Source organism: Pleurodeles waltl, chromosome 12 (assembly GCF_031143425.1).
Source record: "Pleurodeles waltl isolate 20211129_DDA chromosome 12, aPleWal1.hap1.20221129, whole genome shotgun sequence".
Taxonomy (NCBI): domain Eukaryota; kingdom Metazoa; phylum Chordata; class Amphibia; order Caudata; family Salamandridae; genus Pleurodeles; species Pleurodeles waltl.
In genome coordinates this window covers 665,221,611-665,247,771 of record NC_090451.1, presented here as the reverse complement: position 1 = coordinate 665,247,771, position 26,161 = coordinate 665,221,611, and the positions used below count along the sequence as shown (strand labels likewise).

Genomic DNA, 26,161 nt, shown 5'->3' with positions numbered 1-26,161 from the left:
AACGTTGTAACACAGCAGCGGCAGTTCACTAATATTATTTCAAATAATGTATGTGACCCTCTCCAGTATCAAATATGTGAGGTCCTGTTTCGATCTAAAAGAAAGTTTTTCATGGATGTTGCGTGGTGTTGAAAAACAAACACAACATTTCTCTGCAAAAGTCTGTAACAAACCCCCACCCATTACACGTATTCAAAATAAATGAAAGGAAAACAGTATTTAAAACCATCTATGTTTAGGAATCATCCAAGGTCATCAGGACAGACCCAGCTCTATCAGGGGGCCCCTGAAAGGCATGGGCCCTGGCCAAAGACCACTTTGCCCATGTCTTAAAACGTCTCTGATGAAAACCTCTCATTTAGGCCTGACTGCAGACAATACTGTCAGCCAATCGTGCGCTCCTCAAAGGGCGCCAAGAATCTGAATGTTGTCACATCGTAGTGGGCTTGTCTGAGGTAAAAGGCGCCAAATAAATTATACAATTCATTGTGATTCATTCAAAACTTGGTGTTTCCTAAAACGTCGCTTACGCTGCTGATGTCACAGATGCACAAGGTCTATGGTCGGGGTGGGAGCTTCCCCCCTGCACCCAGGGACACGTCTGACGTAATCCCTTCCTCTGGTCGCTGTTTTCACTAACATAGACTTGGCGCGTCATAGTAGCACCTGCTATCCGAGTGCTTCGAAAGCCCCAGACTTTTGCAAGCGCTGTGTATATATATATATCGAGCTATATAGGCATTGCTGCTCCACGACGCACACGGCCAACGGTATTTTGGTGATTAAGGCGCTCCTTCTGTCATGGAAACTCTGAACAAGGCACGTTACACGCTGCCGTCTAAAAATATTTCTGAGTAATGATTCCTGCTTTCAGTTGCTGACCCAAGAAAGAGTGACAAAAACTGCAAGCCTGTTTTTGAAGCCCTGCGGCCCTGTTTGAAGAGAAGGAGGCGGGGCCCCAAGGCAGTCACCGGGGGCCAGGTGTATGTGCGTGTCTGCACTCCGGGGGTCACCGCTCTTAAATTTGTGTTAGCCTGGTTACTGTCGGGGTGCGTGCGAACCTTTCTGCTGTACGCATGCGCATACAACCCACCGTCGCTTCCGTGTGTGCATACCGCCGAGCGGCCCCTCCACATGTGCATAAAATATACCATGGCATCTGTATGTGCATATCGCTGACTGCTGGTTCCACATGTGCGTACCACAGTTCATTGCTTTCACGTGGATACCACAGACCATCGGTTCCACGTGCAGACTACAGACCGTCGATTCCACATGTGCATAACACAGACTGTCGATTCCACATGTGAATACCACAGACTATGGCTTACACATGTGAATACCACAGACAATTGCTTCCACATATGGATACCACAGACCGTCGCGTCCACATATGCAAACCAAAGACCATAGCTTCCACATGTGAATACCACAGACCATCACTTCCACAAGAGCATACCACAGTCCACCGGTTCCACGTGTGCATACCATAAACCATTGCTTCCAGATATGTATACAACAGACCATCGCTTCCACATGTGCATACCATAGGCCATCGCTTCCACACGTGAATATCTCACACCATCTCTTCCACATGTGACCACAACATACTACTGCTTGCCCATGTGAATACGAAAGACCATCCCTTCCACTTGTGCTTACAACAGACCGCCGCTGTAACGTGCATGCAACATACAATAGCGTCTTCTCACACAAAAAACAGCGATCGCTCCCGCATTTAGGTGCAAGGGACCATGAATGCCTCATGACGTATAACATACCAACACTTCCATATTTGCATACAGCAGCCATCGTGTCAACATGTGCATTCAACAGGCACTGTTTCCACATGAGCATACAATAGCCGTCCCTTCCGAATGTGGGTGCAAGAGGCTATCGCTTCCACATGTGCATACAACAGGCATTGTTTCCACATATGTATACTACAGACCGTTGTTTCCAAATGTGCATACAACAGACCATCACGTACACATGTGCATGAAAACAGTGAATGCATGAGAGTGCAGGAGAGAGTGCAAGAGGCTATCGCTCCACATATGCATACGACAGTCATCGCTTCCGCGTGTGCATACAACAGCTATCCCTTCATTTGCATACAACAGCCATTGTTTTCACATGTGTATACAATAGACCATCGCTTACATATGTGCATGAAAACAGCTATTGCATCCGCATGTAGGTGCAAGAAAACATTGTTACGCATGAACATGCAACAGACCATCGCTTCCGCATATCCATACAACAGACCACGTTTTCCACATGTGGATGCAAAAGTCCATCAATTCCTCATGCACAAACAGCTATCGTTTCTACATGCGCAATACAATAGCCAATGCTGCAGGGTGTGCATTCAACAGTCATCGCTTCCGCGTTTGCATACAACAGTCATCGCTGCAACAGTCATCGCTTCCGCGTGTACATACAACAGTCTTCGCTACAACAGTCATTGCTACTGCGTATGCATACAACAGTCATCACTTCTGAGTGTGCATACAACAGTCATCGCTTCCGCATCTGCATACAACAGTCATCGCTTCTGCATGTGCATACAACAGTCATCGCTTCCGCGTGTACATACAACAGTCTTCGCTACAACAGTCATTACTACTGCGTATGCATACAACAGTCATCACTTCTGAGTGTGCATACAACAGTCATCGCTTCCGCATCTGCATACAACAGTCATCGCTTCTGCATGTGCATACAACAGTCATCGCTTCTGCGTGTGCATACAACAGTCGTCGCTGCAACAGTCATCGCTTCCGCGTGTACATACAACAGTCTTCGCTACAACAGTCATTGCTACTGCGTATGCATACAACAGTCATCACTTCCGCATCTGCATACAACAGTCATCGCTTCTGCATGTGCTTACAACAGTCATCGCTTCCGCGTGTGCATACAACAGTCGTCGCTGCAACAGTCATCGCTTCCGCATGTACATACAACAGTCTTCGCTACAACAGTCATTGCTACTGCGTATGCATACAACAGTCATCACTTCTGAGTGTGCATACAACAGTCATCGCTTCCGCATCTGTATACAACAGTCATCGCTTCTGCATGTGCATACAACAGTCATCGCTTCCGCGTGTACATACAACAGTCTTCGCTACAACAGTCATTGCTACTGCGTATGCATGCAACAGTCATCACTTCTGAGTGTGCATACAATAGTCATTGCTTCCGCATCTGCATACAACAGTCATCGCTTCTGCATGTGCATACAACAGTCATCGCTTCCGCGTGTACATACAACAGTCTTCGCTACAACAGTCATTGCTACTGCGTATGCATACAACAGTCATCACTTCTGAGTGTGCATACAACAGTCATTGCTTCTGTGTGTGCATACAATCGTCGCTTCTGCATGTGCATACAACAGTCATTGCTTCTGCATGTGCATACAACAGTAGTCGCTTCTGCGTGTGCATACAACAGTCATTGCTTCTGCATGTGCATTCAACAGTTGTTCCTTCTGCATATGCATACAACAGTCATCGCTACAACAGCCATCGCTTCTGCGTGTGCATACAACAGTCATCACTTCCGCGTGTGCATGCAACAGTCGTCGCTTCCGCGTGTGGTTACAACAGTCGTCGCTTCCACGTGTGCAAACAACAGGCCATCGTTTTCACATGTAGGTGCAACAGCACACACGTTGGCTATCAGTAGATCCTTTGTGCTTTACTCAATGCCTCCAGTGGTTGAATAGTTTTACGGTGCTAATGTTTTGAACATTTCCATCTGTATTTATCCATATTTATTTTTTGGCCATCTTATCGGTATGTATACATATTTATTTTGTGAATAAATGCAGCTGTAAAATCGTATATTTTCACACTTACCTAACTGAAACGTGCACTTGTACTTTGATGCCTGTCGTGTTTTAGCAAATTAAGCATCCAAATATAACGTAATAGTACACCCACAGGTAATATTAGCAGTATACTAGAAATGTATGCAGACCTTTGCTGCGTTTTAGGACATCTCATCCTGTATTTTAATTTCCCATTGTGTCTATCTGCTCAGCTGTTGACCTGGAATTGATCAAAAACAGCATGGAATGTCACTTAAAAGAAGTCCAATTTTCTGTAAATTACTTTTTTTTTAAATACATGCAGACAGGGAACACATTGTTTTTAGACTGTATATATCTGCAAAAATCAGTCAAACTGGAAAACAAGGAGCCTTAATCGTGACTAAGGGACTGATTTAGTTTTGCAGATGGGGTTACTCTGTCATAACGTGACGGATATCCTGTTCGCCATATTACGATCCCATTATATCCTATGGGAATCATAATAAGGCGGCCGGATATCTGTCACGTTTGTCACAGAGTACCCCGTCCCCCAAACTCTAAATCAGGCCCCTAATCATGAGTATCCTTGCGCTGTCCAGGTGTGACCCCATGTTGAGGTGTCCAGGAGAAGAGTGTATATAAATAATTCCTTTTTTTCTACATGTGTGGGGTCCAAGGCGTGGCTTCTATATCATAAGTTCCTTTGTACTGTCTGCACGTGGCTCAAGTTGATGAATTATATACCGTGGGTTCCTTTGGGCTGTCCACTAGTGTCCTCCGTGACATGAAATGTATTACATTAGGTTTCTCCACTTGAACCATGGATTAGCTGCTATATAAATTCCTCTGTGCTGGCCAGGAGTAAGTTCCAGAAGATGAACTGTATGTTAGTTCCTTTGAGCATCACAGGTGTAAGCTCCAGAGAATGAATGGTTTAGTTGTTCATTTGTGGTGTTCAGGTGTAGACTCCAGTGAATTAATAGTATATTAGTTCCTTTGTGCTGGATAGCTGGAGGTTCCAGAAAATGAACTGTATGTTAGTTCCTCTGTGCATCCCAAGTGTAGGCTCCAGAGAATGAATGGTTTAATTGTTCGTTTGTGCTGTTCAGGTGTAGAATCCAGTGAATGAATGGTATATTAGTTCCTTTCTGCTTGCTAGCTGGAGGTTCCAAAAGATTAATGTATGCTAGTTCCTTCGACTGGCCAGTTTTGGGCTCTAGGGAAGAGTTCGAAATCAAGAATTCCTTCGTGACGGGTAGGCACTAGGAGCATGAACTTTCAATTGTTCCTTCGTGCCGGGTAGGTAGGTGTAGGCTCCAGAGGATGCACTGTAAATGAATTTCTCTGACTGGCCAGGTGTAGGCTCCATAGAAGATTTCAAATCCCAGAATCTCATAGTGCTGGCCAGGTGAAGGCTGCAGAAAAGGAACTATATGTTAGTTAATGTGTGCATGCTAGGCGCAGGGTCTAGACATGAATGGTTACCTGCTTCCTGAGAGGTGGAATTGTGCAATAGTTCATCTGTGCTGACCAGCTGTGGTCTCCAGGGGAGCATTTGGATGTCATCTGGAGCTTAGTGATGGCTACACGTTGGTTCTAGAGGATTAATTTTTAATGACTAGTTCCTTTGTGATGTCCACGTGCGGGCAGACAGGCAGGAGATGAATTATACATCATTAGGCCCTTCATGCTGCGCGTGGGCTTCCATAGAGGATCTCTGTATACACTTGTTTGCGCTGGACACACATCGAGGCGGGAAGGGATTATCTATACAGCACATGGAACATTCAAGGACCCTACTGGACAAAAACCGAGAGAACACCTAGAAGCTAGATCAACAAATCTTTCGGATCTCTAGCAAACACTAAGGGGGTTATTCTAACTTTGGAGGAGTGTTAATCCGTCCCAAAAGTGACGGTAAAGTGACGGATATACCACCAGCCGTATTACGAGTTCCATAGGATATAATGGACTCGTAATACGGCTGGTGGTAAATCCGTCACTTTTCCGTCACTTTTGGGACGGATTAACACCTCCTCCAAAGTTAGATTAACCCCCTAAGTCTAGTATTACACAAAAATCCAATGCCAAGTCACAACTGGACAAAGACCAACTGGTTTACTTACTTGTTGAATTAGAATATTTGTGGCTTACCAGTGCAAGCGGTGCACTGGCCAAACCGTAGGGAGCGGGGGCACTGTTTAACCAATATTTATGTTTTAGCTTTATCACAGGTCAGATTCCTGTAAATGTGTTGATATTGGGCCTACTTTTCATTACTTATTTATTTAGTTAAATGAGCCAGAGCTTTTTTCCATTTTGCTTCATTTTGTGATGATGGGAAATATTACACGTCTCAAATCCAGAAATTTCCCAGGCTGCTTGGCAGCTAGTAATTCTTAGCTTACTTGCCAGATGGCCAGGGGCCGTTTCCTGCGGTAGGTGGGCAGCGTTTGTTTCGTAAAAATGTTCTGCCAGCTGAGCACTACGCGCTTCTTATTATTTCTGGTTATTTCTCTATCGATTTAGGCTGTCTTTTGCAGCTTATTTTTTTTCATAGTTTTTTTGTCATGTTTTTTTCTCCAGGTTTTAGCAGGGGCGGTTCCCCTCCCTATTCGTCTCACTTGCTGCGAGTGTAGCAGGCAAACATAAATAAAATGGCATATTAAATACCATTTTATTTTGTCCTCGCGCTCATGGTGTGTACAGCGCGAGCATGCGAGAATGGAGCGGGCTGAATCCTGCAATTGCAGGAACACTGCTGCCTCTTACAGTGCGCATGTCTGGTTGGCCGGCTGTCTAGCTATGTCCAGCCTGACATGCGCACTGTAGACCCAGTGATCCTACGGCTGTCAAACAGTTGGGGGATTCCTGGCAGAGGCCCTCGGCCCGCACAATTTGTGCTTGGTTAGCCTGTTCCCACCAATCCAGGAGCTAATCTCAAGCTGAAAATAGCATGAGAGCAGCTCCAGGAGTGGTTGGAATCCTGGAAGTCCTTTCATTCCTGCTTGTGGACACGGGAGAGAAATGCTGCACTGGGGGGAGCCTGTAATATGGTGAGTTTGTTGCTACCTTGCTCCACCATATTTTTAACCTGCAGGCAGCCACTGGGTTGTAGTTCATCCCTGATTAAGTATCACTGCATTCAGTGATTGCTTTTAATACCATTCTCTGCTTAAGTTTCGCCTGGAGAAGGCTTTAGCTGTCGCTTCAGCTCCGGGTGATCAAAACTCTTCTTAAATGAAAAAACTTACAGGTACATACGTGTAAATGGTGTCTGGGATTAGCCCTCCCGATTTGTTTGTTTTATCTACCTGTTGTGCACATTCAAACAGCATGAGCAATGGGTCACCCCACTTCAGCCACTGGCTCTCTTGCTTTTGTGGGTGTCACATTTTTGGCTGATTGCATGTAGACATCCCCAGAAAATTGAAGTGCAGGGCTGGCAGGTTACCACTTTACTTTTTTTCTTTTAATTCTTCATCCATTTTAATTTTTTATAAACTTGGTGTGTTTAAACTATTTCTTTACGTTACAAGAATAAAAGGCAAAAAAAAATATTGTTTTTGCCAGCACAGAATCATATTTTTCTGTGATGGGCATGCCTCTTAGGAAGCACCCATCCTGTTCTACTATAATCAACTGTATTAGTTAACTTATATAAAACACAATTCCTTATAGCAGGGTCATAACCACCACGTTTAGGTGGTTACACATTCAACTACTTTTCTTCTTTTCTTTTTTTGTCTCATGTGATTCCAATAAAAAATAACCACCCCAGTAGCTGGCAGTGGTCAGAGCTACTGGGTTTGCCAATGCTTGTTTTAACCTGATTTTCCGTTTGGCCACTGTGTACCCTCAGATCCAGTATTTGAGTTGGGGAAATCCAGTCTGGCAGTATAACTTCTGGAAGATCCTCGCTAGCGGACCTGCTCACTCAGGTAACATTTCCTCTCTGTAAGATGTGCACCTCGCTTTGTATTGGAGTGTAGTTTCATTGATGCTACAGTATATCGCAGGCGTTCTTACATATGATTGATCTTGCTAGTCTTTTGAATGTGGTTCGTCAGCACAAAGGGACTCAAGTCACTTTCACTTCTAGGGACATCTTTATTTTTCTGAGGGTTGCCATACCTCTCGTCCCTAATACTAAACGATTCTGGATTTGTTTAGCTTAGGTGAAAAATGTTGGACCTAATTTTCGATCCCATTTAATTTACATTTAGAGACTGCAATCTTCAGCCAATCCTTTCTCCTCCATATGTTTCGCCTTCGTTAGAATCTTGTATAGATTTTTAGTTTTATATATCTGCTTGTCGATTCTTCAGGATGTTTAAGTGCTGTTCCACTGGAGGATAACTTTGCATCCTATGTAAACCCCTAGAATCTGATACCCTGATTCACTCTTCCTAGTTTAGGTCGCACAGGTCTGTGCCCAAAGCCCTGCTGTAATGGAAAATTCACTAAATGAATTGGTACAAAAAGAGAAAAAACCCTGTTGAGCTGCTGCTAACATATGAAGCGACAGATCAGGGAAAATGAGCTACACAAGATACCAAAATACAGTGAGAACCATAAAAAAACCCTCACCGTGGAAGTCAAGAGCCTAGGTGCCAGACCATCAACATTTTTAAGTAATGATTGTACATTTAGAGTTGACTAGATCACTTGTGGTGTCCAGAATTGACAACTGTAACAGAATTTCCACTAGCCTCTCAAAACATCCAGCAGATGTCAATGAGTCTGGAATCAAGAAGTGAGGTTGATTCTCAAGCTTGAAAGGCATCCAGGCACATACAAACTCAAGATTGTGTGCACACAAATTAAGTGTATTGGAATAAAAGCAAGTGGCACCATTATAAATTAGCAACATGCTAAGCACCACCAAGGCCCCCAAGATTAACAAAATCCCCATCAGACAATCCAATTTAGACTCAAACACCAGAAACATGGAGGTAGGTACCCCCCTCTCTCTCTCCATAAACCAAAACTATATAACACTGAGTCCAGTCTTCAAAAGCTTGATGTAACTCCTCTATAATTCATGCAGAATTTGAAAAAAGAAAACTCTATTCAATTAATGGACCATATCATAATAAGGGACAAGTTCTGCCTGCCTCAGTTCATATGATACTTGCTTACAACTCAGATCATACACGATCAGCTTACTTCACTATGATCACCCCATCAATGCCAGGTGTAATTCCATACCAGATATTAACCTACTTATTGGAAAGAGAGTGAAACAAGATACCCAACACTTTCACCATCACCAACAGCCTGCTGAAGAGGCTTATTCCGTGACAAAGGCAACCGGGGAGACCGAAGAAGGGAGAAGGGAGGCCATCTTCACTTTAAGACTAGACTCTACCCGGAGCCCTCTGACAGGTTGGACCCAGGGCTAATCCCTCCTGAGACCCAAGCCTGAGCCTGTCCCTAAAGCGGGCAACACAATTTGGCTGAACCTTTGACACACTATGAAGTTTTCAGAATATGACAAAACAAAGCAAAATATAACTCCTTAAACAACTGATAAGCATTCAAACTGCACTCTATTTGAAAGTTAAAACTTTCTTTCCCACCTGAATATTTCTAACGAGTTGTTCAAACCGTAGTTGGTACACCGGAACAGCGGCAATGCAATTCTCACCATTCTCCTGAAAACACTGTTAGCTCATCCTAAACAGGTAATTGTAATGGCAGCATGGCACCTCACAGGACTAATGAAAATGTGACCATATCATCCCTTCTCATTCTTCCACACTGATATCTTCGTAACCTAGTATTTCATTCTATGCCCCGTACACCACTTACCAAATTACAGTTCGCAACTACCAACCATATTTGCATGTTAAAACTGTCATTACAGGAGGTGCACAGTAGACCATGAGCAAAACACGCCCCATTCTGAAAATCTCACAGGAAGCAGAGGCTAGGAGACATACACAAGCATTCTTGAGTCAAGCTAGTGGCATTCCATCCAAGAAGACATTACAACCACTCCATCACTGCTGTCCTTCCTCAAGACCCTAACAATACCATCACCTTCAGAAAAACCCTCCTAAAAGACCAGGTGGTACATTTCTCCTGGTTGTACCACTGTTTTAACATTACAGCCCAAATTACAAATGTATTCTATTTTTTTATTATGTTTAATTATGATATAGAAAGTGCCCCAGTGCCATTGGCTAGACCTAACTTTAACAATGCTTTAAATAAATATAGAATACATAAGGGTTCAGGTAACATCATAAACCACGAAGCAAACCATACTATACATGGCACCCATTATGTACTTTTTATACTACATTTTCATTTTGAGGGCAATTAGCTTGAAAAATATATATTTTTTTAAACTGCAGCTAACAGTAGGCATGGATTAGATTTAAAATATTCGGGCTTTGTTTACCTTTCTTGACTAAATTGCTAAGAAAACACCTCGCAAGGAAAAGGGTCAGTGTATTTAGGCTACTCTGTGGATGCAGTGTTTGCATCATAATTATGAATGTACCGATTGTGCCACATAATACGCCACATAATTTTATAATGAGCATTATCACTAAAATGGTAATTCTATCTCAAATGGATAAATTAATATTGATGGAGAATGTGCTACTCCTTTGCATTTCAGTTTTGCCACATAATTTAGTTAACTTTGCCGAATAACTTGGTCCTCCATGCTGCACAGTCTTATTAGCCCTGTTAATGTCAAAGCTCTGCAGAGTGATTTGGGGACAGTCATTATGATAAAATCTGTATGTCGCCGGCAACTGTGAAATATTTCCGTTATGTCATGGTGCCCTATGAAATATGGGTTTTCATAACAACTGCATTTTGTGTGATAATATATAATTATACTGAGGTTTCGTTTTTGCTGCTCGCTTGTTTACTGTTGAATATTACAGTATTAGGGGGTTTCTTCTACCATGGATTTGCTCACTTAATGCAACGTATAGTTGTGGGGTCCCTTTGGTTGCCTAGGCAAGCGCTCTAGGATTTAACTGGTGTCTTGTGGGTTCTTTTTAGCTGTGTGTGTGTACCTGGTGATGATTGGTGCATTGTTGGTTTCTATTTGCTGCTTAGCTGAGGCCTGCTGAATTAGATTGGTGCATTGTTTTTCCTATTCTGCTTCCCACACCTGAAAACAATAGTTTTGTTCTGGGTTCCCTTTTTGCAACCCACACATGGGTACATGAAGATGGTTGCTGTACTGTGGGTTGATGTGTACAGTCTGTGTGTATGCTTCTACAGATCACTCGTGCCTGGTGTTTTTCTTCTGGCTGCCATATGTGGCACCTGGATTTGATGGATGCATGTTGAGCCCATTAGGGTAACTAAAGATTCTACTGCTAAAGAACTTGCTCCATTTCAAGATCCATTTTGCAACCAACTGGTAAGATCCAAGAAAGATCGTGTATTGTGCAACTGCTTTTCTCTGTGCGTGTAATTTCCTCTTTGCACTAACTTTCCTCGTGCAGTCTTGTGTTGTCATGTGATCACGTGTGATGCTAGGGGGAGATTGGAGCATTATGTTCTTCTTTGCTGTCCATGTGTAGTTTTTAGAGATGCTGTGTTTGTGTGTGCGTTCTTGTTTTCTCTTTCCTGCCCATGTGGAGGTTTTCTGCAGATGGTTGTCATGCGTTGTTTTCCTCTTCTTGTTATGCCACCTGTGGTTTCCTGTTGATGATTTGTATAATCTTGCAACTTTATTGTTATCCACGTGTGATTTTCTGGTGATGGTTGATTCATTAATCAATTGATTGATTTGTTCTTGGTTCTAATTTGCTGGTCATGTGTGATTTGTCGGAAGAAGATGAGTGTGTTGTTCGCTTTTGCTGTCCATGTGTCTGTATCCTGTTGGAAGGTCGGCGGTTTAGTGAATTCCTTTTTGATGCTCCATATCGATGGTTGGTGTTTTGTGGTTCTTCTTTGGTGTGTGTTTTTGGTTTCCTGTGTATGATCTGTAGTTTTTGCATCCCCCTGGGTCACTGGTACTTCATGCTTTAGGCATCAGATTATTTAGACAGTCCTTAAGCGCAGACCCCTGAACATCCCTCCCTAAGGGGCGGATGTTGCGGAGCCCCAGCTGGTGAAAGCCTCCCAACGATCCCACGGCAGACACGCCACTAATGGAGGGTGACATCATAGGGACAGAGAACAGCTGGGCTTGGCACTGCAGAGACAGTGGGAACTTATAACTGGGAGATGCGGGAGACGGGGCTGGCACTCTCTGCAGCACTGAGGGCCCTTTATCACTGGGGGATAGGGTGGGAGGGAGGGATGCTGACATGAAGGGAGAGGCAACAAGATGGGAGGAGACAGCCAGCAAGGTACAGGCCGGTGGGAGGGGGAGAGACAATGGAAGGGACAGAAAGAGACAGGGCAGTGACAGCAGCACCCAGCCTGTGACTGTGGAGCGAAACAAGGGAGGAAGGGATACGGAGATGAAGGAATACACAGCAAGTTAAGAGAGTGAGGGAGAGAGAGACAGGTCATTGCGAGATAACCAAAGGGACAGAAAGCGACAGGGCAGTCACAGCAGCACCCAGCCTGTGACCGTGGGGAGGGGGTGCCGACACAGTGAGCGAGACAAGAGCGGAAGGGATAATAAGATGAAGACAGAGAGAGCAAGTTAAGGGAGGAAGGGGGGAGAGATCCTTGCCAGGTAACCGACCGGCAGGACAGTGACAGCAGCACCCAGACTGTAACAGGGGATGGGAGGTGCTGCGACAGTGTGTGAGACGAGAGAGAAAGGGTACAGATAATGGGGGAGAGAGTGCTGCTGGGGGAGAGAGTGCTGCTGGGAGAGTGAGTGCTGCTGGGAGAGAGGGTGCCTCTAGGAGAGAAACACCCAGCCTGTCACAGGTGTTAGATGTGTACCCTGAGAGAGACGGGTCAGAATTACATCACTGAACTCATAGGGTCTGTGAGAAATCCCGATGCAGGCCTCACATAAAGAACACGCGTAGCAGATGAGCCACACCCATTCTGGCACGGGGCGATAGGGGTGTGGTATGTAGCAGGCGGTGCATTCTGGAGCAACCGAATGTAAATGTATTACTAAAAATGGGGCGAGAGCGAGCAGATATTTACAGACAGCACTGTGTAATGGGCACTGATTTTGCACACCACATCAATTTGTACAGATAAACTATACGGCGACCGAACGATAATGTGAGGAAGTCGACTTTCAGAGAATACTTCTCATTTGCTCATCACCGAATAAAGTGCCTTGATTTGTTTTGATCCTATTAAAATATTTGTTTCCATCACACTTCAGACATCCAAAAAAGTGCTTCATTTGTGGTGTCCTTCCTGCTGATATATTTTGACATAGTATAGCTCATGTATAAACCGTAAGATGTGGTTGTGTGTAAGGAGGACATAGCACCCAACAGCTTCTGCTTGCAGTGAGGCTGTTACATGCTTCACTTTACAAAATCCCCCCACCTATCGAAGTCTCAAAGTTTCAAAAAATAATTAACAATTTGTCAGAAGACATCCTGACATTTGACCTCTGGATTTGAACGATTGTGAACAGATAAAAAAAACTAAATGAGTTTTTGTATGGCTCATTCCCCTTCTGAACTCCAGCATGGTTATTTTGGGGGTGCTGCGGCCCCTCGTCGCCCCCGCCCCCCACACACACCTTTACTTCCAGCTCCTGTGTGAACATTCAGCAAGTAAAGGGGGTGACAGGGCTGTGAGAGCATCATTAAGCCAGTGATAGAGCAGATGGTTAATTGTCGAGAGACAGCAGGCGACGGGGGCAGGGACAGAGAACCCAGCCAATGGTAGGGAGGAGAGGTCCAGGAATACAGGGGAGACTGCATGGGTCGGGGGTTGAAATAATCTCCACGCAATGACCAGTGAGAGGTAACACTCGGAAAATGGGAGAGACCGTAGGTGGGGATCAACGAGACTTCAAGTAACCAGAGACAGCGGTGGACGCGGGGAATAGACAGTGAAATGGAGCACTGAGAGAACACACCGACAGGCCAGGGTACTGCCGAAGAGACGGTAGTAAGGGCTGGCATTACACCACCCATCGGCGTAATACTGCCCAGTGCCAGGGCAGATGAAGTCAGGCAGATCTGCCTGACGCTACAGCAACAGAAGGCTGATTCTGGCCAACGCACTGTCCTGACACTGTCATACACCACTTCACACTCTATGACAAGCCAGTCTGACACTGTCTATCACACAGGCCTCGCATCCCAGAAACACCAGTCCCGGGGACCAGCACCACGTACCTCTCGTACGTCCATCTAACACATTCCTGTAGCCAGCCCCGACACTATGACCCGCCACAGCAAACCTTGACACAGTAGCCTGACACTTCAGCTTCTTTTCACACTCACCAGCGCACTACCTAATACACAGATTCAGGCACAACAGCCTAACATTGCCTAACACAAAATAGAGTCAAGCCTGGCTGACACCACCCAACAAGCATTCCTGACATCTCAAACGGCAAATCGGCCTGACAGTGCTCTGATATATCAGTCTGAGGCAACAGCATCACATACCTGTTTGGCAGTGTGGGACACATCAACCTGATATGCAGCATTAAACTCTATCACATCAGCCTGACATTGACTGACACACCAATCCGACACTGCAAAGCACACCAGTCTGACACTGCCTAACGCAGTAGCCTGACATGGCTCCAGCACGCCAACACAGCAATCCCAGATACATCAACCTTGATGTGAGTTAAAAAAAAAAAAAGATTAGCAATTTATATTTTTTACTGTTTTTTGTACCTCAAATTATCGAAAATGAGTACCTTCAAGGTGAGTAATAATTATACCAACCATGAAAATAGAAATTGAGAACTGAAGCTGGTTATAAGCGCGATGAAAAGGCTCATATTAATATTAGTATGACTCATGTGAGTGCCGCACTGTTGACGAGAGCAACAAACGTGACATCACACATATTGAATAACATTCCGCGCCTTTGGCAAATGACCTCTCGAGAGTAAATTCAATAAGATATCTGCAGAGATGAATCACACCGGAGTGGGACAGCTCAAATACTTTGTATTTTGGTTTGCGGCCATATGAGCGAAGTCACATTTAGGAGAACTGTAAGCTGCGGCTGCATTACATACCCAACGCTTAGCAGTAACCTGATGATACCAAGCAATAGCTGGCAAAGGGCTGCCAACTCAACAGCACTGTCCCCAAGGCACACAAGCATACATCCAAAAAGCACCCAGAATAAAGTTAGCGTAAACATGCTACACCCTCATTCTCACAACATTGAATGTTAATGATCTACTTGACTCAGTACCTAATCTGTGATGGCGGTTGTGGGTGGTGGGACCCAGCACTAATTTTTGTGGACCAGAAAATATTTCTCATCAACAGATTTTAACCCAGAGAACAGGAGGGAAAGAAGAAAAGGAGAAAGAAGGGAGTGAAAGATAAGAGAATAGTGGCTGCACGAATGAAAAAGAACCTGCAAGAGTGAGATAAAGAGGATGGAAGTGTAGGGTGCGCAGATAAAACGCATGAGTTGCAATCAAGACTAGGCAGCCTTGATATTCAGCAAAATCTTAAATTCAGGGGTGCAGGCGAAAGGAGCTTCAGAAAAAAATGTGTAATTATTTATTATTAATATTAAAAGTTTTTTTTTTTTTTACAAATTATGCTTTAGTTGTGTTGTACAAATAGAGGTCACTTTTCTTTGCTCATGCAATAGTCAAGTGACAACATAATACAGGTAAAAAAATGAAAAGTTCTTCTACACAACCCCCCCCCACACAAACACATAACACACTACAAAGATCTCCTAAGATCAAACCCAGTTTACCTCCACAGTAATCTGCACAAACCAGTTCTATGCTAAACTGTGAACAACCTCTCTACCAACCACGCCCAAACTCCAAAGCTCACAATTTGATTGGTGGACTTCCCAGATCTAAAGGAATGGGATGCCAATTAGAGAAGGCATTACAAATCCATTGCAGTGGTACTTACCGCTTTACAAATGTGAATTACATAACAAACGGAACTGAACTGTAATAGCCATTGAGGCAAACAATCTGGATCTTAGGCACACAACTCTGGAACTCTCTACTCATACAAAAATAACCAACCAGTCGTGAATGCCTGCAAGTGGAATCTGAAAACAGGCCTTCCATAGAAGCATTTTCCACCCTTCTAGACATTTCCAGGATTACCCTTTTCCACCCTCAAGAACAGGCCCTCAGCCCAAACATATGTACCCGTTTCCCAGCAGATATGGATTGCTGCCCTCAGTCCCATTAGATCCCAAATCACAAGGAGGCGATTACTCAGATCCAAGCTCACCAGTGACGAATTTGCAAGTGAAACGTAAGCACTGCAAAACGGTGTCTGTGAACAGCCCAGCGCTACACCAAACAATTACATTAAAAAATTTAAAGATAAGGCCTAGAAAAGAGAAAACACCAAGCCCCGAATAAGGACATTTTAAACTACATTCACAAACTCTGTAGGCACACTTGAGACAATTAAGTAGATTATAGTGCATTGTAATTATTAAAAAATTACAATATGTCATGATTTAATTTCAACACAGAAAAAAATGTTACGCGTTTATCTAAAATAGTTTCTTGAAACATTTGGAGAAGGAATCATTAAAAATGGAAAAGTCTAAATAAAAATATGTTTTTCACATAGTGCTTTCTACTATGATTTTGTATCTTTATGGCACCGTAAAATGTAGATTTAAATATTATCCAATTCAATGTTCCCCATTTCATGGCCCTCAAAGGGATGAAAGGCTGAACGAACATGTCTGGATGCGAGCTTGGTACCTGATTCTTTCACAAAGCCTCCAGCTGCAAGTGCATTGATCCACTGAACCAGCCTGGGACAAAACCAGGTGACCAGCAGTAATACTTAAATCACTTCAGTAAGTGCACGGACCGACTGAAATAAGGGCAAAGCTGGAGACATGAGCAGCTTGGGAAGTGTGAAGGCTAGATGGGCCCGAAGGTCCTTCGCTATTGTAAAATGAAAAGCTAATTTGTTTTTACCCGGTGATTTTATCCAGGGTTATTTCAAGCATTCAACTCAAAGGGGTATCAATTTTGAGGATGCAAAGAGTCCCGGGGGTGCTGCTCTCTATGGTTAGAAAGCGATGCCCCATCACTCAGGGTGAGCCAGTTTCATGGCAGCGACCCTGCGGACTCCCGGGTGTTACCAGTGGGACACCCAGGTAACCAGGGCCCAAAACCTGCCCGGGAGGGTTGCCTGCTCTGTGTGTCCGTACCGACGCCCACGGCAGAGCCCCCCGATCCCCCACTGAACAAAGGCCTGGGCTGAAGCCCTGTCAGCACCCCCACCCGCCCCAGAAATAGACATAACGTCATCCCATCGCCAGGCAGCAGCCATTAGGGCAGCGAGCATTACACTGCAAAACAGAATCAGGGAGGAGGATGTTCAGCCCCCCCCACCCATCGACCCGAGCATCCTCGCGGGGCGACGCCTTGGGAGCTCGGGGGGACTGGGGGAGGGATTGGGGGAAGATCGCTGCCTGTCCATGTGCGGGCGGTACCAACATGAGGTCCACGGAGGGGAGCGAGAGGCCGGAATGGTACTGAAATGGTACCCATAGGCACCAACTAACCATGCTTCTTTTCCAGTGCACCCCACCCTCTCATCGGTGGCGCAGCACGAGTGCTAAGGGGAATAATGCATGAAATGGGCCTCCAATCACCAGGTATGTAAATCAATAACACGCATGACGTGAGGCCTTGTGCCCCGGTGCCACTAAACCCGTTGCACTATCGATAGCCACACCCCTGCATCTCATCAAAAGGATTCACAGCAGCCCATAACAGTCCCCAAAACACACTGTGGGCATGGGACCCTCTCTCCTCCACTCGAAGCGAGCACCTTCGGACTATGACAGCAACCAAAGCACTAGCCACTGAAATACCAAATAAAACGGAGGCCCTTACTTCAGAAAACAGTATATTAACTTGGGGGTGAGGAACACCCAAGAGCGAGGAGAGGAGGGTTACAAATAAGATACATTCACCCCAGATGTTGTACCTGGTTTCACCCTCATTTTAACCCCCTTCAACCGTCACAGCAGCATGGTGAGGAGGTTTGAAACCCCCCTCACCCATCTAGACTCTGCTAGGCACAGACAAATGATATAATCCTATAAAATAATGACCAAATGGAAAATTCCTACTGGGAGGGAAAGGGGTTAAATATTTCACACACAGGATTTCTGACACAGCAGGCCTCGCTGTGGGAGACTGCCCTCCAGGCAGACGGATGAGCTCTGCTCTGTTTTTCACAGTATGCAGTGGTACACGCTGTTCTCAACACATTTAGGATTTTTGAATAATATCCGCTACCCCCCCAACCCACCAGTACTTGATCCTTTACTGCATTGTACGTCTTATTAAAGTCAATGCTATCTCTCTACATAATATTTCAGATTAAAACCCACAGGGGTGGCAGGCATGCAGCCCATACACTATATATTAAATGCCATTGTACTATTACATAAAACTTAATTTTCCACCCCCAAGGCAAAGTGATGACATCTCCATGCGAATTACATGCTTTGAATCTATATTATTTAAATGTCGAGCTGAGCGTTAACGCTTCATGTATAATACATAAACTCATTCAGTTTATATGTACTATTTAGATGTTAAGACACAAGCTACCCGCCTAGCAAGTTGAGAGGGTTACCTTTACACTGCAATATATTTCTGTTTTTGTGTATAATATTATGTGTTCAATTACACAAGTTTAGCCTTCTACCATGGTAGGTCAATCCATTTTCCACATATTACAATAAACTGCATGATGTTAATATGGAGCTTTTAGCTTTTTCTCATTTGTGGCCCCTTTATTATACTAGAATGGTTACAGTACATTAAATAGTTTATTAAAATGTTTATATTTAATATTGGGTTTAAAATACCTATATTACCTCTCCAGCCATCAATCTACAATACACTTTGCAGGGGCGATAGGACAGTTGCCAGTAACTAGAGTCCATGTGAATAATGCAGTTGGTGCCCCCACATTTTTCCATTTTAATCATTTCTCAAAGTAATGCTTTCCTTTGAATTTGGTGCCCCAATTACTTTGGCACCTTTGGCGACCACCTAGTTCGTCTATTTGGACAGGTCACGTCTCAACACAGAAGATTATGGTTTACTTATTCTATTTACTTCCCATGATAGCAAAACATTCCCATACCAGTCCCTGGACATGGTCCTAAATTATTTCCAGGCTCTTGATACTCACCAAAGCCAGTCTTCAGGTTTGTCACCTCTGCCATCTTGCCTTGTCCCAGCTGCACAGACAAGTGTGGAAGGTTCCCCTCCTACTTGGTTTCCATGTAGAAGGACCTACTGCTCTAAGAGCCTAGGCCAGGCTGATCTCCTCCGATCCCTGGTGACTGATGTGAGGGTGGGTTGTTTTCCTGGCTTGCGCCTCTTTAGGCTCTAAGGCTGGGCAGACCAGACTGGCCTAAAGTCCTTGAGGCGTGGGCCAAGTTCCTGATCTGAATGACCGAGGCGTTTAGTTAAGTGCTGGGTAGAGAGAGAGCTAGACTGGATTTGCTCTGGCTGTCTGATCTAGGCTGAAATATGCCAAAATGCTAGGTCTAGACTGGCAGAGAGTGACAGGAGCTGAGCATGTTCTGGATTCTGTACTAACACTACAGGGCTGACCTACGATCGGTCCCTGATCCAGTGAAACTGGGGACTGGCTCCTGTTTTCTTGGGTACCAACGTTTAGTTGCTTGGCAATCCTGGATTCCTGGACTGAGCTTAGTTTTTTAGCTCCTTTTTGGTATTGTGAAGAAGCCCTTATTGTGAACTGGTCCCCTAGAGAGCTCTGCTCTCCAACCACAACCCCTGCTGCACTTCGTCCAATGGCTTATGCTCAGATGATGCTGTTGTTCCTAGCTTGATGACGTCCTTCGGGCCATTCGTGACTTGCTGTGTTTTGGCAAGAGCTCGTCTGCCCCTGGAAAGAGCTCCAGGCCCGCTCCTCACAGCACACCACACAGAAACGCTCCGGCTTCTCTCTCGGATGATGCTCTGAGCTCAGGATGCAGCTGTAAGGGGACTGGTCCTGATGAGAGCGTAGGCCACGCCCAATGAAAAAGACAACGCCCACGACTCTTGCCATTGGCCTGCGTCGACACAAACGAAGGACGACTACGTCTACTGTTTCAGATCAGTTCCATTGGAGTATGTCTTGCGTTACCCGTATCGGAAAAACAATATATATTATAATCCATTCGCAAACCTTCAATTACACCCGGATGCTAATATAAAATGAACAGCAGAGTAAACGGAGCTTTTTAATGTTCTAAACTGGAAAAATAATTTTGTATTTAAAGTGTAAAATTACGCATCGGAAATACTCTTCCAAAATTTGAAATCGTTAAGTTTTACTAAATTATGCTCATGCATCCGTGTTGGTTCGTATAAATATTAAAATACACAAATGCAGGATGGTAGCGAACGTAACACAGTTATATTAAATTAGACGCCAATTCTACCGCTATGTCGTAGATGGAGAAGACTCATCCCAATCCAAGATGGCGGCACAGCACTGACGCAGTCTTCAACGTTTGAACTTAACTTCATCGAGGCGGCCATCTTGGAGCGTAGCTGTCAAACACTAGCAAATAGCTGTGCGCATCAGACGGATTTGGAGTTACTGATTTGATAACCCGACCTAATGCCAAAAGTTTAAGCTAGCAGTTTAACAACGTACGTGACGCGGGACCTATAGAAATTTGGAGAATCAATCCTGGTTCCGTAGGCTTAAAAAAATGTTTTTGCTAAACCGCATTTAACGTTCCTCTTTGATGATATCTGATTACAAACAGCATTCTGTCGCTGGAAAACATAGTTGTTTGCCCACCTTTATTTTAAGCAAAAGAGAAAAAAACGTAACTTTCAAGGTTTTTCTGTTTCAGAAGGTATATGCTCATTTTTTAAATGTTTGGCTACATATATCTGAATGGAGACAAGTCTAGCATCATGCCGCGGCAAATATAGGGGTGCAATTTAAATATCTAGGCATGATGAATTAGCAGACAGACCAGGAAAACTTTAAAGCTGTATTCTACGTGCACATACATTCTTTTAGTATAGTTGCCATGAGATCTGTGTTACATACATATGCCAACATTTTAAAACGGGAAACAAGATTAAAATCAAGCATTTGCACTGCAATAGGCCTCGCATTTTCTTGAGTTAGAGCAATTGGCATTGTAAATGCATAACTGGACTTTTTTGCCACATTAATTGGTCAAACCTGCCACATATTTGTGTCCTTTCTGGCACAAAATTCAAATGGCCCTGCATATAACTAAAGGGCTAGTAGGCCTACTGGAATATTTTTTTTAAACAAGACCCTTAAAACACAAACTACTCCCAGGTGCAAAACATATTTACTTGGTAATTGGTACATGCAACATTGCTCGGGGGGTGCAATGAATAAACAATTGTACTTCAAGAATGAATGCTTACTAGATCACTGTCACTTTATTGCAGTCTGGGAAGTCAAACAAAATGCCCTTGATTTTTCACACACTTTAGAGAGCCACCTCACAATATATATTAATGATTCTCAGTCAGTCTTGAACTGAAATATAGTTATAAAATATTGACCATTATACAGCATAATCAATTGTAAGCTCGCCTCAAGGTTAGTTTTATAAATACAAACACAGCTCAAGTTTCACAGACTTAAACATGTGTAGTTAATCTAGTCAGGTTTCTGGTTTGTATTTGCAGCTTGTATCACAGTATGAAAATAAAACATTAAGTCCCAGAATGCAAAGCTTAAACATAAACTAAATAGCGTATCATGCATTGAAGTAGGGAGCTGTACAGGTTTATAAATACTACTCCAAGAGCTGGTTTCCAGCTTGGATCACGTTATAAAAATAAACCTACAAGTCCCAGAATGAATATTGGTCCTGCAAAGAATGTGTACTTAGCAGATCAGAGTGCAAATAATATAAGATTGTCAAAATAACTCTGGCAATTAATGTTCTTTTTAGAGAGAGAACATACTTTTTTCTAGTGAAAGTTTGGACTCATTATAATGTATGGCAGAGGGTCAAGGCTCTTTCTGGAGAGAGAACGTACATTTCTCTAGTGGAAGCTTGGACTCATTATAAGGTAGCACAGAGGGTTAATATGCCTGCTGCAAAGAACGTGTGCTAGGCAAATCACAAAGTGAATGTAACAATGGCAAAATAACCCTGGCAATTTATGTTCTTTCAGGAGAGAGAACAAACTTTTGTCTAGTGGAACCTTGAAGTCATTATAAAGTAGTGCAAAGGGTTAGTATGGCTGCTGCAAAGAATCTGTACTAAGCAGATCAGAGTGCATATAATGCAAAAAACGATACCGCCGATCAGGTTTGCACTCTGAGCTCTTTGAGCGCCATGGCAGCCACAAAGCATAGACAAAAGATAAAAGTAGTTTGCCCACACTGAAGTATTTTGGCAATCGTGTTATTATCCCTGTAATAGTGTTGGTGTCCAAGGCGGTAATCAAACCGCCCCAAGGTGGGACTAATGTACAGCATTTACCAATGATTTTTTAAAGAATCCACAAACGAATGAAAGTGAAGGGCGTGAGGTGGGCATGGTTAAAAGCCCACACTACTTACAACAAGTCAAAGTGCTTGCGCCCTCAACCTAAAAATTGGGGATGTATTTTCCCTAATGGCATTATTTCAGGAGTGAGAAAGATAAAATAAAGCCATATTTGGCTTAAAAAATTGGGAATATCATGCCAGAATCAGGTCTGTTGGCATGTAGGGTCAAATGTGATACCCTCAACCAGATCAGGATTTTCACCCAACTGCAAGATACAGGACAGCATAGCTGGACAGCAAATATCCTGCTTTTAGCCTCGTACGTAGGGCTAAAATATTCTCAGCATCCAACATTATGTTGGTTAAGTGTCAGGATTGGCTGGAGATGTCACACATGATATGCAGCCACTTTGCAGTTATGCACCACTTCATCACCAATGAGGACAGCTTTTCAGCCCATCTGCATCGACTTCATAACTGGTACACTTATGTCACTAGCTCTCTTTCCTAAAGGTAATTAACTGAGCCTAAGCAAGTCAACTTGGATTTACAAGGTAGCAGTTTTATTACCTCTTCAAAGCATGTCCTTGTCCTAGTGGTTAGTTTTGAGGTGCTTCCATGATGAGACAGAAAAAAACAAGCATTTGCAATGCAGAGGGTCTCTTGATTGCTTAAATTAGAGCTATTAGCCTTGTATATTCCTAACTGGACTTTTCTTGCTACATAAATGTGAACAGAAAGGAAATTTCACCCTTTGGACCAAGGACAGTGTTTGTATGTTAACAGAATGAAAAATCTTGCAGGCATTTTTGCCTCATATCAACAAAGCTCTAAGCAGAGTAGCCTGAGAAGATTTATGGTCCTAATAAAGGAGATAAGCAATGCTCTGTGAGTGATGCCATGAGTGCTGGCAGGGAGGGACCCTGGAGAGAGAGAGACTCTCTGTGATGCAATGTGAGGGCATATGGTGTTTCTTTAGTAAAATAAGCTTATTTTAGGAGCCGGGTAAAGGAGGACAGCACTGGAAAAAAAGTCAAAACAATTGTCAGCGACATAGGAAAAGGTGGGAGGAACGGAATGCTGCAATAAAACGCAGGCAGCTACCAGCCTAAAACACACACAGTGAAAGGAGACCACCAAAGAAATGTAAAAAAATGGTCAGTCATAGTAACAGATAAAGAAACCAAAGTAGACCAATACAGTAGTTGGTCACTGCTCTGAAACAGAAAAAGGAGGGAAAAAAAGGCAGAACTGCACGCTAGTGAGCAAGAATATTTAAAGGGCACTGCAACCAACAAATTAAATTGCTTCAACCCACAGTATAAGTATACACCAGGTCGAACGGTTACGCTTGACGTAAAAAACTAGAAGTATGCTGTAAGCTATGAACTAGAACACTTAAGAATATATGTGTTCTTATGTTTTTTGTCTCTGATCTCAGACTGAGACAGGAACTTTGAAACTGTAGGGTCCCTACAGGACTCGGGTCTCTGACCTCAGACCCATCATCCTCCGGTTGTAGCTTGCGCAATGAGTGACTCTCATGCGAGGTTTGTGCTGATCCTTTTCTGTATACAAGAAGGAAAAGTCAGCAGTGGTATACCTATTAGGTATGTATTTCACAGTAAGACTATGGCTTATGCTTGAAGTGGAAAGATAGAGATAGTGGTAAACTTTGGCTCCAATATTTATTTACAACATGAATGTGCACGTAGCAGTTCTGCAGAAGCTTGTAATTTGGCTTACTTGCATTTCCTGACTGGAAACCCAACTGGAGAAGATTGTGCACTGCAGGTAAGTCATCATTATCTGTGTCAGTGCTGTTTAAGTTGATTTTGACGCAGAATTGCCTCTAGGGTCAAAGCACCAGAATGAGGCACCATTTTACATATTCCTCTTATTCAGTTTCTCCATCTCCTTTGCCTTCCATAAATCATGCAAGTAGGTATAATGGGTGTTCTCAGGTGGATCTAGCTAACAAAGAATGATTAATGAGAGTACAGCTGTAACTCAGATGCATGTGCCTCCTCTTTCAAGACTGATCCAGAAAAAGGTTCACCTTCTGAGCCATTCTCTTCTGGTTGTTCTAACCTGAAATCTTTATGAGGATTCTTAGAAATGTAGGATTCCCTATTTTGGAAGCTGCAGGTACATCTTCTGAACTTGTGTTACAGCAATTTCAGTGTGCTCCTCTTTTGGGTCTTCCTTTACATCACAATGTGCAGAAATTATCTTTAGAGAATTGAAGGATCAAGGCTATATCAGCATATTTAGACTTAAGTCCAGGCTTGATGCCATTATGAATATAGAGAAGACTGGTTGCTCAGATTGATAACCTCATAGGGATCAACAACTGGATGCAGAACATCCCATTCAAGACAGAAACTCTGCAGAGGAAAATTAATGTTATTTTCTGAAGGAAGCCCTCACGAAAATAGTAGATCTGATTGCACAGTCCAGTTGCATGCAGTTTGTCATCAGACATTTCTTCAGTTCTGCATTTCAGGGAAACACTTTCAGTTCAGCACGCTGCCCTTTCGACTACGATCTACCCTAATAGTATTTACCAGGATGATGAATCGTACTGTGACCCTGCTGCATCTACTCGGATGATGTGTTTCGTACCTAGATGACTAGTTGCTTCAAGATCCCTTGACAGAGGTTGCAATTATGGATCTGGACTATCTGCAGTCTTGTCTGACATAAAGTACACTCCTTCTAAATCTTCCATTATGTCAGTATTTACCTTCACAGAACATGAGTATTTTAAGTTTCTTTTACAAAGTCATTTTAAAGTGCATCTTCTTTGCTCACGTGCATTTATAGTGCAAGTAGCCTAATGGGGAATGATGGGAATGTTTACAAAATATTGTAATGATTTTAAACAATTATAAAATAAAAAGCAATTCTGATTTTGCCTTTATAAACCAGGATGTTTATCAACGCACATTTTTCAACAGCTATGGAAATGTTATTTTTACACGCAGGAAAAATAGAAAGATTGATACTGACTATCATCTTTATTATCTTGTCAACAAGCAAAAGCACATCTTTTGATAAAGGCAAAAGGTGTTGTGCGTTTCCTATTTCCCCTGGGCACAGTGGCATATTCATCCTCTGTTTCTATATCCAGTTCAGAACTGGAATCCCGTTCCTTAAGACTTCAAAAATGTATCCCAAGGAATGTCTTTCTTTGTCATCTACTTCTAAGTGGTTGAAGCTGGAGTCTCCAGCCAGTGGACTTCCATTTCAGGTACAATCTTTTCTTGTGGTTATGTTAGATGCCAAATCAGTAGTTTGAGCAGAGTAGGAAATCCACCTATGCACCAATTTTGTTTGCTGGCATTAGAAGTCTGTGCACCTTTCCCTGATAATCAGTAATAAATGGCCTGTGCTCCCAATTTAAAGGTAGTTGAATTGGCATATTCCTAACTGGTATACTTATCCTGCCAGTATGTCCAGAGAATATATTTTTTAAAGTGTCCCCGGAACTGAACGTTTAATGACACCCATGGACAGTAGCACTTATTGTGCCACCCACTAGTGTGAAAAGGAAAACATGGTATCAGGCCTACCATTTTATACTGACTCATGCAGTTGAAATGTGCAGTGTGATATGTTAAAATAATGCGTTTTGACAGGTTTAAAACCTCCCTTTTGAATTTTAGTGAATCCTTTGTAAACCTTGTAGTCCACAAGGTATGGTCATAGTATTTAAAAGTAGGACATGTAGAAAATT

At 43.3% G+C, this 26,161-nt stretch overlaps 1 protein-coding gene across 3 annotated transcripts in view; it reads right to left on the bottom strand.

Moving 5' to 3' along the window:
- Positions 1 to 26,161, bottom strand: part of SYT11 (synaptotagmin 11) — a 117,823-nt gene that overhangs the window by 50,952 nt on the left and 40,710 nt on the right. For 2 of the 3 annotated variants that reach the window (XM_069218470.1, XM_069218471.1), the window contains exon 1: positions 19,096 to 19,935. The exons of the other annotated variant lie outside the window; for it this stretch is intronic. In XM_069218470.1, the coding sequence (XP_069074571.1) occupies positions 19,096 to 19,129 (34 nt within the window). In that variant the 5' untranslated portion in view covers positions 19,130 to 19,935. Of the gene's footprint in view, positions 1 to 19,095; positions 19,936 to 26,161 lie in introns of those variants that run through there. 3 annotated transcript variants of the gene reach the window in all.